The sequence below is a fragment of the Gavialis gangeticus genome, unplaced genomic scaffold, assembly GCF_001723915.1.
Source record: "Gavialis gangeticus isolate Ggan-Ray unplaced genomic scaffold, GavGan_comp1, whole genome shotgun sequence".
NCBI classification, from domain to species: domain Eukaryota; kingdom Metazoa; phylum Chordata; order Crocodylia; family Gavialidae; genus Gavialis; species Gavialis gangeticus.
Genome location: NW_017728964.1, coordinates 12,917,238 through 12,930,332, shown reverse-complemented (window position 1 = coordinate 12,930,332; position 13,095 = coordinate 12,917,238). Strand labels below are relative to the sequence as shown.

Genomic DNA, 13,095 nt, shown 5'->3' with positions numbered 1-13,095 from the left:
CTTTCATAGCTGTGAACACCGAGACAGTGAGAAGGAAAGTGACTTGCCTACGATCACACAGCAGATCAGTGGCAGGCCCAGGAGTCTTGACCCCAGCATTAACCATGAGCCAACACTGCCAGCACAACAAATGCATCACATACATACCCCTTGTTCTGGTAATCTCTACTAAATAATTTTGCCCCCCTCTTTCTTCCACAGCCCCACATGCACACGAGTATGAAATATATTGTACTGCTCTGATGACAGGACAACCCTGTGTGTAAGTCAGCACCACATTTCCAGATTCAAGAAAAACTTTTGTTTCCCCAAATATGGCAATAGTCTGTGCTCATATGTTCAATGCGTCTGTGAAGGTTCTGATGTGATTATTGCCTTGGTGTCACGAGCCCAATTATAGGTCAACTCTGTGTATAAGTTGAGAGCAGTTTTTATGGCTCTTTTTGAGGTAGTAATAAAAAGGGGGGGGTGTGACTTATAGTTGGAACAATATGGCACACACATGCATACCTGTCACATACAGGGGCTTATACACGTTATACCAAGGCTGCAGTTTCATCAGCATTAAACACCCCCCTGAAAATATTGCATAAGTGTGCATCATAACCTGGCATTCCCTATGAAACAAAGAGGTTTTATACCCTCTGCATCTCCATTAAGGCTTGGGGGTGCAGGCAAGATGGCCCAGAAGCAGGACTCAGATTTACAACCTTCAGATAGCAGGGAACCAAGAACCCCAAGCCACAGAACGGTGCCCGTCCTTATCAATCCCGGCATTCACTGAGCAAGGACAGGGTCATGATCATGAGTCAGCAATTGGCATGATGGAATACCTGCCCTGAACTGATGGGAAAGTGTGATGCATCTGGCAGGGACTGCCTGGCAGCTCTGAACTCGCCCATAATTTCAAGACAACCCTAGGGGCAGAACTGAAATTAGTCACACACACACACACACCCCTCCCGATGCCCAAGGGCAGCTTGCCTCGTGTCATCTGAGTCCATTTGCTTTTATTTTCTAACCCGTCATGTGTTGACTTCAATGGACAGAAAACAACAGGCAGCCCGTGGGAGTGTGGGTGTGTGTCTATGCACGTGTGTGTGGGCCTGGGAAGAGGACGGCGGCTGTCAGATCTTATCTGCATCTCTCAGAACGTGTGGGCCACACAAGGTGGTGACTGTCATCTGGCTCTGCATCTAACAGGACTATGCAGGAACTGACAGTTCGCATTGCTTTAGGCAGCTTGTACAGGGCCCATGTACTTACAGGCAGGGCACTGGTGCCCTCTGGTGACAATGAATGGGTAACGGTTCACAACCGGTGGCAATTCAAGGTGCTGGAAAAACACCTTACAATGGGAATATTTCATTGGCACCTCTGTCATCTCTGGAGCTCACAGTACTTGAGGCACAGCTTGAGCAGTGACCCCAAGGGAGTCTTTCAAATAACACTTGCATGTGTAAACTGAGACATGGGAGCAGGGTAATGCAAGGCTTCCATGGAAGACGCTGCAAATGCAAAGCTGGGAACAGAAACCATGAATACCAATGCCACCCCCTCTCCCTTAAGTGGCAGCTATCTGTCATCTTCATCTTAGGCTAGGTCTTTCCCCCTTGCTTATGCCCACGTGTCCAACCTGGGTACTCAAGACATGAGAACACCCTTGGGGCAGCCTCTGCCTCTCCCTCCAGCTTGACCCTTCAGTGGGGGGCTCCTCATGGTGGCTTCAGAGCCTGATTTCCAGGTCTTGTGAATACCCAGCAGGAAGGGCTAGACAGACCTGTGATTCTTGGTGCTGCACTTAGGAGCACTGTGTACCCTGAGGATCCTGCATTCCAGCCCATCACCACAGCCTCTTGTTGCCTTCCATATGACATGTGAAGCAGCAGATTTTACAGATGATCAGCTCCTCCATTTTAATTCTTAAATCCTCAGGGTGAGCTCTCCCAGGCTTGCCTAGGGGCTTCGGAAGCCTGCTTACTTTGAATCTTTCCAGTAGCTTTGAAAATCTTGGTATCCCTTGATGAATCCAGCCACATGCTTTTGCAGTACAGCCTCCGGCTGCAACTGATCCTGAGAAGCAGGATTGCCATTAGGCAAAGATACCATTAATTCAAATGCATTGCAGTGGGATTAGGACAAAGCACAAGAACCTCAGAGCTCCTCTGCAAAGTATAACGATTTTCCTTAGGATGGATCAGTATAATGATTTTCCTTAGGATTATGGGTTCTTTTGAATTAATAGAGTTGGAGCTGTATCAAGAGGCAGGCATACTAGCAAAATGGTGCCCATTACCGGTCTAGTTATTCTCCTTCACATATGGAAATAGCTCTTCTGGTCTAAGGCATCTGCCCTAGGGCCTTCTAATGCTTAATTAAAATGGTAGTCAAACTGGGAAGATTTTGGCATGCTTCAACCACAAGGATGATATCCTTGACTATGGCTGCAATCACCTTAGAAGTATGTGTCTGCACAAAACTGTTGTTACTCTAGTTGGCCCTGGTACTATGAGCAGGGAAGCCCCAGACAAAGCAGGTCCAGTGCCCATTCAGGACCCTACATATTTTCACAGGTTTTCAGACCGCAGTGATGTCTGTGCCACTGTACACGACTGGTTAGGTTAAAGCTACTCAGGGCAGGCCTGCAGTGCAGACACAGCTTGAGGTGATCCCAGTACATCAGAAACACCAGCCCCTTGTTCAAAAGTGCTGCCAGGAAGCCAGAGGTGCAACTTACTTCCTGATCCCAGCTGCTTCATCTGCTTCATACTGTGGAGACTTCTCCTTCAGCTGCTTCCGGATGGCCTTCCACCGCTCCTCAAGCTGCTCCCGGAATGGGTCTAACTCCAGGCGGTCCAGCTGCAAGGCAAGGCACCATTCTTCAGAGCCATGCCCATGTCACACATATCATGGCTTCTCAGTGACTGATGGGATACGAGGTGTAACAACCTGCAGGGAACCTGCAGGTGGGAACAGGAGTTGTAGGAGGGGCAATTTGGAGGGTGATACCAGAAGGAAGCTCCATGGGCTTGAGGACTGCTCAACTGCTCTGAGCACACAATGTACAACATGGCTTTATCTTTAAATAAAGATCTGGTTGCTACAATCCAGATGGAGCCCCTTGGTTATTGCACAGAGCCCTATGCTTGAAACATGAGATAACCATAAGACAGGATCACGGTCAACAAGAGTTTGATGGAACTAAGAAGTCCTGATCAGTGACATGGGGTGGCAGAACCAGGACTCAGAGGACGAACCCAGGCATCCACCCAAAGGACATCCTAAAGGGTCAGATCTCACCATTAGCGGAGATACTCAAGTCTGGAAAGGTTTCAAGGCAAGTGGTGGATAACTCCATCCCACCTCCCATAGGCCATTTGAAAAAAGGAGATGAAGTGTCAAGAAATGTGCTGGCAGGAACAGCCTTGGATCTGATGGACCAAATGAGGCCTTTCCATCTCTCCTCCCTATGGTTTACAGACCACATGAATGATGCAGCTCATTTTCAAGTGGTGAAACAACAGTAGGGCACCACGCCACTATGGGCATATCCCCCTGGCAAAGCAGTGCCATGGCAGAGATACCCAGACACTTGCTCACTTCAAACCAGGAACACAGTGGTGAAGGATACTCTGGAGGCATCCCCCTGCAGCACCTCTTGTTTTCCAACATGCATGAGAATAGCTACAGATGATGCCTTCAGAGCAGCTTTGCTGCATTTCCAGAGGTGGGTGGGATGTACTTAAGTGCACCCTTCCCCAAGAGCAGTGAGGACATAGTATAAATACCCTCAAAACTCATGGCACAGGGCACTTTGGTAATGCTGTTACACCACCTCTAGTCTCCCACCCAGTAGAAGTGAGCCAGCCTGGGTGCTATTATACCAAAGTGCCCTGTGCCATGCAGACGAGGAATGGCTGTGTTGTGACACAACCAATGAGGGAGGCCATGAGGCTTCTTGGGGCACAGCTGGGCATGGGGGAAGATGGTGGACAGATTTGGGAAGCACAAGGCCATGACAAGTTGGAAGAGGGACTGAAGAGGGTGAGAAAGTTCAGCTTAACATGAGGCAATTCTCAAAGCAAAGCATTCCAGTCCTGAAGGCTCCTGGTTTATAAGGTAAACACCCCAGAGAATCTCTTCTCCCTCCCTGAGACTAGCAGCAGCCTGAAAGATGGGTTCACCAGATCCTGCCTACAATGTGAGGCCTGAAAGCCTGTTCTCTTATGGCATCTATGAGCCAAGCTGCTTTGTTCCTGGACTCAGGACTGGCTCCATGACAGAAAGGAGAGGAAGAAAGGGCTAAAAATAAGTACTGACAACCTGATTGTTGTCAGGGCCTCATTGCAGTGGTCTGACAATATAAACCAGGGAACCAGGCCCTGTGTAAAGATATCTATAAAACCTCAGTGGCTCTAGCAGATTTACTGTGTCTTAAAAAGGAACAAGCTCCCAGTCTCCCCCTCTTATAAACCAGGCAAGGCCCTGACCATTGACTACCCAGGGCTGACATACTGACTGGGGCTATGACACTGTGAATGACTCCATCTTACCTTGGAGTCCATCTCCACCACGAGCTTGTCAAGCACTTTGTGCCAGTCCTGTTCATGCCCTGTCATCTTATTCAGCAGATCCTGGATCATTTTGTTGAGCTGCTCCAGGGTGGCATCAAACTGGCTGCGGCTGACTTTGCTAGCCAGGGAGATCTTGTCAGCTTTCTGGCAAGGCAGAAAAATGAAAGGGAAGGAAGAGGAAGATCTTCAGATGGATCCAGGGCTCGAAAAAAATGTGCATTTTTGTTCCACAGTCTGATGTGGAACCATAACAAAACTTTGCCTCCCTACTCCCTACCGAGGAGACACCTCCCCCTCCTACAGTCAGGACTTGGGTGCTCCAAGCAATGGCTCTACCCTTCATCCTAGCTATCATCCTTCACCCCTTTCCCCTTATTGGGAGCTTCCTCACTGAAGCAGATGCAGTTCTAGTTTTTCAGAAGAGTTTGTAAACCTGGGCAGCTCCTCACCCCTCTAACTTACCCATGATTACCTCAAGGACAACTCTACACTAGAGTCTCCTTTGGCTTAAACGCTGTTAGAACAGTGGCTGCTCTGTCCATGAAAATTCATGGTGGTTCACTTGGACCCAGACCACCCAAGGGACCAAAATCAGAGGCTGGAATTGGCAATTCCAACTTCCACACAGTACAGTTCATGACTTATTTTTAAACACACACACACACATGTAGGGAGAATGCACGCATGTGTCTCAGTAGTTCATGTTGCACTGAGAGGATGCACAGCATCATATACATCCTACATAATAACATCTCAGCCTTTATCTAGTGCTTCCTTCAGCTGATCTCTGAACAGCTTACAGGGGCTGGCAAGTGTCATTAGCTCCATTTAAACCTGTGCTCAAAGATCTCAAGAGACCTGCCCATGGTGAAGCAGTAGATCCAAGATCTTTGGTCTGAAGCTAGGGATCAGCCTCCCACCCCTGGGGGAGCCTGGAATCCCACTCTGCCTGCCTGAGACTATGCCAGAAGGCACAGATGGTAGCCATCTCCATCTAACCCAATGCATGTGCCTCTCCTTACCACGTCGATTTCCATCTCCAGATGCTCCTTGTCTGCTTTCTCCTTTTCCAGTCTCTCCAGAGACTGGAACAGAACCTGTAAGGTACAGAGGAGAACAGGGGATGAAAACCTACTGCACAGTCATTCACTGTCACCTCCCAGCAACTGCACAAACTCCCTGTTACCACCTGAAGGCATCTAGGATTCAGAGATCTTAAACCCCCATTAAATCTAGCAAGTCAGGGGTGGGGATGAGAAGGGTGAAGCTTAGGCATATTCCATGACTACACTTTCTTCCTGTCTTGGGATCTCTTTGCTCTCAGGGGCATTCACTGCCCCATTGCTTGCTGATGAGGGTGAATCATGAGAATGAGCAACACTAAGAACAGCCTAACTTCTACGTGTGCATGGCTGAAACTCATCACATTTAACAGACCATGCTGATATCTGCTCCTCTGGGCAGGCCTGCCACTCACATCAATGTCTTTCTGCTTCTGGCGATGCTCTTCGATGAGGTTCCCTGTGATAGTGTTGAGCTTCTCGCAGTCTTCCTGCACATTGATGATGGTGCTTTGGATGCGATTCAGCAGCTCCTCATCCTGGTTCAAAGACAGAAAGGAAAATGAAAACAAGGCCCAATAATCAGGGAAGTGCTGCCAGGTACCCAGGCCCAGAGAGTGGACACAGCCTGGGCAACAGGGGTGATGCCTCATCAGAATCTTCCACCATCACTTACATACAACCATTCAGTCTCCCCTGGTCCAGGTAGTCACTGCCCTCACTACTGAGACTGCCATGAATTTGCCCTCTGTGCCCATGTTGAGATAGGGCTTAGGACCTACAAAATGCTTCACTCAGACTGCCCGGTCAGTCACTCACATGTTATCCACTGGCAAAGACTTTCAGCTGCAGCTACTCAATTCAAATTGATGACCAGGAGGTGACATGCCCCATGCTCCACACCCAACCAGTCTCCAGTTCCCCTCAAGCAAAATGCTGTATGAGGTGTTCACGATCCACCGTCTCCTGCTGGACACAAACCAGGCAAAAGCTGGCCGCAATGTCATCTGAGGAAAGGGCATCTTCAGTCTGGAGGTCTGTGCTAGCTCCCAGACATTGTACTGGAACTGGCTCAAGTCAGAACCCATCGGGAATTCTCCTACTCTGGGAGGAAAATCTGCAAACTTCCCAAGGCCGATTGTTGTTTTATCAGGTACCCACTCTATACATACAAAACCAGCAGTCAGGGATAGTACCTCTGCTTACCCTTCTTTCAGATCTGCTTGTACAAAATGAACCCATTTTACAGATCCAACTGACTCCTCTGAGGCTAAACCAGAGGCTGCAGCTGAACAGTTAGCCCTGGAAATCATTCTTGCACCTTACGGCCCCACCTCCTCCCACCCCAGGGAGTAGAAAGGCGCTGGATAATCCATCCTAGATTATAAAAAAAGGTTACCTGCCATTTGGGGAATCTAGACAACAGTTACTGAATCCCAACCACTACCTCAGGTGTCCTTTTCATCTCTAAAGCGTCTTCAGAATATACCACAGTCCAACCTCATAGTCTCCCCTAGTGGATTCATACAGAGAGTCAGAAACGGAGGCAAAGGGAAGATAATGGACAGAACAATTAAGGACAGAATTTAAGACTTCTGGCTCTCGGCCCCATATGTAGTTTAGATTACATCAATGAGAGTATGTCTTAGTCTTGCATCAGCTCCACATAGCGCTGCACTGTAAGGATGCTAAGGTCCAAAGATCATTAGGCCGCTATGTTATCCCAAACACTAGATGGATAGAAATACAACAGTGCCACTGACACTCAGGGAAGCACTGTTAGCCTCTTTTTCCTCCCTAGTCCCACGTTCCTTGTTCATTGGCAATACAGGTGAGTGGAGCCCCATTCCCTTTTGGGTTATGCCTTAGCGTTTTTTTCCAACTCTGTTACACCCAAATGCTGATCAGAATAGCATCAAGCCAGAGGCAGGTTATTCCCTGTGTAATGCGTGTGCCTGATTGCAAGGAGAAGGAGTGGGAGTTCCCATTGCCATGGCTTGTAGATCTCACAGAAAACCGAGCAGTGTATGCAAGCATGGGGTGGGAATGCAGAGAGGCTTGGGCTACTGATCAAGGACAGGAAGAAATGGAAACCCCATGACTGCACTGAAATCAAATTGGCAAACCTACTCTGATCCCCAGCTCCTTGCTGGGGAATCTCCACCCCTGGCGGTTTCTCAGAAGAGGCTGGACAGGCAGATCTCTGGGACAGCTTAGGGACAGGGCATCCTGCATTAAGGCAGGGAATTGGACAGGAGGACCCTTGAGGTCCTTTCCAACTCTGTTATGCTCTTTCTTCTCCTTAAACACTTCACAGACCCTGAGCTTGGACCAACAGAGTGCCACTTTGGTTCTCCCAAAGCTCCTGGAGCCTGTGCCCAACAGGAAACAGGCAGCTGCCCCACAGATATAGCTCTGCTGATCAGGACATGCAGCATACTTCAAGATCCCCATGCATGGCTCTGCCAATGCACCTATCCTGGCTTCCAGCACTTCTCTTCAGCCGACCCTACCAGTACCTGATCTACACAGCTCTGGTACCTTGGGCAGTGCTGACCAGGGTCACTGAACACAGCAACGGCTCCACCCAGGCCACAAAGCACCGGACTCACTCTGATTTGTAACCTCTGAACCCAGGATCAGGGCGTCCATCCAAAGGGCCACCCAGCAGGAGTGACTCAAGGCCAGACAAGGATCCAGAAACCCTACAGGGCAGCCCATCAAGCCTCCTGTGTGGTGCAGAGGGGCAGAGCTGGTCACCACCATGACTCCCACCTATTGCCTCCTCCTCAGGGTTCAGCTATTCCCAACAGCTATCTGCATATCCTGCTGCTCAGATCCCTGCCGCAGTGGTTTTCTCGCACTCTTTGGCTTCACCCAGTACAGACTGGTGGTTCCAGCTCCCTCCTGAAAGCCTGTATAATAACTCCCAGCATTTCCCTCCGCAGGCCTTACCTGGCTCTTCAGCTGCGGCCTCTTGGATGCCTTGCCCTGTGTGCGCCGCTTCATGAAGCTGTTAATTAAGTCCTGGAGCTGTTCATAGCGTTTGAACAGATGGCTAACCTGCTCGCTGACATCTATGCTGCAGGCTGGGCATGAAGCATGCAGTGCTGGCTCGGTGGTCTCCGGGCCAGCGGGCATGCTCATGGAAAGCAAGGTGGAGGAGGAAGCCATCATGCCCTCTATCACAGACCTAAGCTTGTCTAACTGTAGGCAGGGGAGAGAAGAAGGTGGGTTTGTCAGCACTCTCTAATGTCCAGGCACTGCCAACCAGTGCCAGGGAAGGACTGTGTCTGCTTTTGCCTGACCCATATGGTGCCACAAAAACAACCCATTGGTAAAATCCCCAGTGCCCAGAAGCAACACCTCAGGCAGCCTATGTTACCCATAGATGTGTCTCAGCCATTCTTGGCCTTTACTGTCTGGTCTAACTCTTCCAGTCAGGAACAGCTGAAGCAGCGCTCCCCTCAGGGTACATTTACGCTGTGTCCCTGGCATGGTCTGGCAGGGAGACTCCTGCCCATTTACTCCTGCTCATTCAAGCCAAACCCAAAAATATTGCAGGGAAGCTGTTCTGAGGGTGTCCCCCATTGCTGCTCTCAAGCATGGTCTTAAGAATGGCAGACGGAGGTCTTGAGGGATGGCCACAGGATGGACATCCCTGGAGTGACCCTGCCACGGTCTATCTTGGTTTGAGCATAGGAGAGGGAGCAAGCATCCTTAAAGACCAGGGGTGCGGGTCACAGCTGCTTGCCTCAGGGTTGTTACACTGGAGGAGCTGTTACTAGGATCCCTTCTTCGAGCCGCTCAGCACAGAACAGAGCTCTAGAAGCATTGCAGAAGCCAGACTGGCCTCAGTAGGGGAACACCTTGGTGGCACAAGGCTGTTTATCTACCCCACATGCACTCAAACCCTACAGCTCTGCCCACAGCCGACCCTGCGGTATTTGGGAGGCTGTGATCTGCAGTCTCCCATGGGATAAGGGAGTGTTGTCACCTCCTCCATGCTTCCCCTGTGAACCTAAGGGTCCAGAGGAAGCGTTTTTTCTGAGTCCACCCTCTTCTTGTCCTTCCCCAGCAGGATCACAGCTGGGAACAGCAGTCAGGGAGGCCAGCTCCAGGTAGCCATGCCCCAGTTAGGACACTGGCTTCAAGAGGTGAAACCTTGTAGAAAACCCCTGCAAGGACTCTGATGCCCTAAATAACTGTATAACAAAGGGCAGCAGCAACAACTCAGAGGAGTCACAAGGGGACCGATGCCCAGAAACGCCATTCAGACAGCTCCAAGGAGTGGGGGTTTAATGGGAACCCAGCGAGTGGCCCTGGCTCTTGCCTGACCTGGTCCTGGAGACAGATGGCTGTGTCAGTCACCGACTGCTCCAGTTTGGCTTTGCCCTGATCCTGCTTCTCTCTCAGCTTCTGCAGCTCCTTCTCTATGTTCTTCACCGTCGATCTGGACCACAGAGCCAACACCACAAAGGATCACTCGCTGAGCCAAGAGGCTGCTTGTGGGGCTGGTAGCAGCAAGGGACAGGGAGTGGTACACAGCACAGGAAGGCATGAACCCTTCTCAGGACCAAATGCAGCTTGGGTGCAACTCTCCCAAAGTCCCCACCCTTTCACTTCAGGGCAGAATTTGCCTCCCTGCTATAGTGGCTTGAAGATACTTCTGTGGGTTAGATACCCACATATCACATGCCAACTTCAGGTCAGTTCAGGGGATGCAGTTATTCCTATGGTTTGTTCCAGCTTCTTGGGGATGGGTATGCAGAGCCAGCTCTGGGTGCCTGGAAAGAGCCTGGCTGGACAGGCCCCTGTGCTCTGGGCAAGGAGTGAGGTCTTGTAGTGGCCAGACACCTCCCAGAAGTCTCCCAGGAAGACCCCAGCCCACCACATAACAGTTAACTCCACCTTTAAAGACCGACTTGCCTAGCAAAACCCACTCCCACGCCAGGTGTATCTTCCATTTCTAGCTGACAAAATTCTCCCTACCTGCCCTGTTTTGGTGATCCCCCTCCCCAACTCTGTGGTGCTGGCACCCTCTTACAGACTCTTAATAATATGCCTCCTTGCTCTGACCAGTATCCTTCCCCTAGGTGTGCTACATTAGCTACAGAGGTCATCCTGGCACATCTTACTTTGTATAAAACCTAGTCAAACCCAGAGCCAGGCCCAGGGTCCTTCAGTTACGATGGCTACCATGGCCCAGTTTTAAAGTAAGCCCCAGGCAGATTTACTACAGTCCAGGTCTCTGTTCAGTCCCAGAGGGACCCACGACTGCTCGTGACAGTATATTAACCCAGGGACAGCAACGAATGCATGTGGGTCACCAAATACAGGACAATTCCACGAAGTACCAGGCCTCTGGGTGGAAGGTGGGTGAAGCTCACTCATTTACACAAGGGAGATATATGCCAGTCAGCATGGGTTAGCCCTGGACATCCGATCTTTAATGCTAGGCAGTTCAGCTCAGCATAAGCCCCTAGGACATGGACCACTGATTATGGGGTATGCAACTGGGCAGCAGTCTTGGTCTTCATGGGCCATTTGGGCTAGGACCAGTTAACAGGAGTTCAGTCCTAGATCAGTGCAGGCACTGCCTTGTATGAACCACATGGGTGACAACTAGTTACTGCAGCTTGCAGTTGATTAGTTATCAACTGCACAGCAGAAAATGGTGCATCCTCTGGGGCTCTACATGTATATCAGAGTCCAGGCCTCAGTCCCATTGTTAGATCCTGGGCAGCAGGGCCTGCTAGTGAAGCCCATTACGCAGGAGAAAATGGGCAAGGAAACATGTCTCTGGCTGTCATTTCCTTTTACCTGAGTTTAGCTACTTGCAGGTTAATCTGACCGGATTCCTCCGCGCTCTGGCCTGCTCCTGCAACCTCCGCTCCTTCCAAGACATTCTGAAGATTGATTATCTAGAACCACGACAGCTGTCAAGAGTCAGGACTCCAGGCCATAGGTCTGCTTGCATGGACCTCTGCCCAGTGGGCAGACACCCACCCTCTGGTGATGCTGGGTTTAACTACCCATCAAAAATACCCAGAGCCAAAAGCCATCCTTGTACAAGTAGCTGCTACTCCACTCATTTCAAAAGATTTGCACCAGAACTGACCTCCAGGTGTTAAGGACCAAGGTGAGCTTAATGGCTTAACATAAAACACACTCATTTTAAAGCAAGTGTCCAGAAGATCGGACCTTCAATTCATATATTTGTAGCTAGAAAGCTACGTATGCTCCTGCCCCTGCCCCAGCCATCTTCTCCCTTCAAAGCTGAACACAAAAGGCAGGACAATTCAGTATCTCTCAGCAGTAGAAAAGGACCCTTGGCAAGCACTGCAGCACAGGTGGATTTGACTGGGGCTTCTGAAGAGCATAGGCCTCTCTTTCCCAGGGGTTGGGAGACACAAGCCAATATCACCCTTCTGCCCTTCTTTACTAGGGCTTTTCTCCCTTCAGACTGTTCGTTATTGTTGTTTCTATTCAGATGGTGCCTAGAAGCCAGCTGAGCACACAAAACCATTGTGGTAGGCATTTAGAAGATATATAGTATGAGTTTCTGCCTTAAACAGCTTCTAGTTTAAGGAGACCAGACAAAAGGTAATGTCATTGAAGGAATGAAGTGACTCACCCAAGAGAATCTGTTAAGAGCCTGGAATCAAATTCCTGCTTTCCAAGACTCATGCCAGAGTCTTGACCACAAAGACAGCCTCACCAATGCCAACCTCCCAGCTTCACAGACTACATAATCAGACCTGTCTCAGCCCTACCCTCTTAGCTCCCGAGACAGTATGCCACCCACTAACCTTCTCCTTTGTGCTTCTCATGTCCTCTGCCATGTCTTTCAAGGATGACAACTGGTCCAGGACAGCAGCAGGGAGGCTGGGGATGTTCTTCCGGGCTTTATGCCATCAAGGAAATATTGCAGGGTTGGTTACATGGCTTAGTGCAGTGCCAGGCCCTGAAAGCAGCTACATCCAAGAAGATTCCCAGTAATAGCCTCCAAACCAGTATGAGCTCATCCCAGCACCCCTCCCTAGCCAGCCCCCCAGCCCCACTGGGGCACTCTGGCATGACTTTGGGACAAGGCAAGACATGGAAATGCCACGAGATACTTTGATATGAATGAGAAAATGATCCAAAGAGGAGGGAAAGCCCACTTCTACCCACAGTGATCTGAACCAAAGGCCCCCATGAAAGTCAGGGCGTAAGTCACATAGCTGATTATTTATCACCCTCAGGTTAGTCAAACCATTACAGTGTGTGGTGGCCTGAAACTATGAGGTACTTGCTTACTGGATAGCCAGCCCCAAGCATTAAGCATGGCCACCTGCCTTGGATCAAGTGTTGGGGAGTTCAACCATCCTTAGCTATTAACAGTGCTGCTCACCAGTACATCTAGTAGAAACCTACTGGAAGCATAACTCAATGGGAATTCACACTGTTCTCAGTCT

The 13,095-nt window shown here is 49.9% G+C and overlaps 1 protein-coding gene across 1 annotated transcript in view; it reads right to left on the bottom strand.

Moving 5' to 3' along the window:
• QRICH2 (glutamine rich 2) overlaps positions 1-13,095 on the bottom strand; it is a 68,188-nt gene that overhangs the window by 19,256 nt on the left and 35,837 nt on the right. The window contains exons 6-10 of the mRNA XM_019501623.1: positions 12,448-12,542; positions 6,052-6,174; positions 5,597-5,671; positions 4,554-4,718; positions 2,738-2,859 (exon numbers count right to left, since the gene is read on the bottom strand). Coding sequence (XP_019357168.1) covers positions 2,738-2,859; positions 4,554-4,718; positions 5,597-5,671; positions 6,052-6,174; positions 12,448-12,542 — 580 coding nt within the window. The remainder of the gene's footprint in view (positions 1-2,737; positions 2,860-4,553; positions 4,719-5,596; positions 5,672-6,051; positions 6,175-12,447; positions 12,543-13,095) is intronic.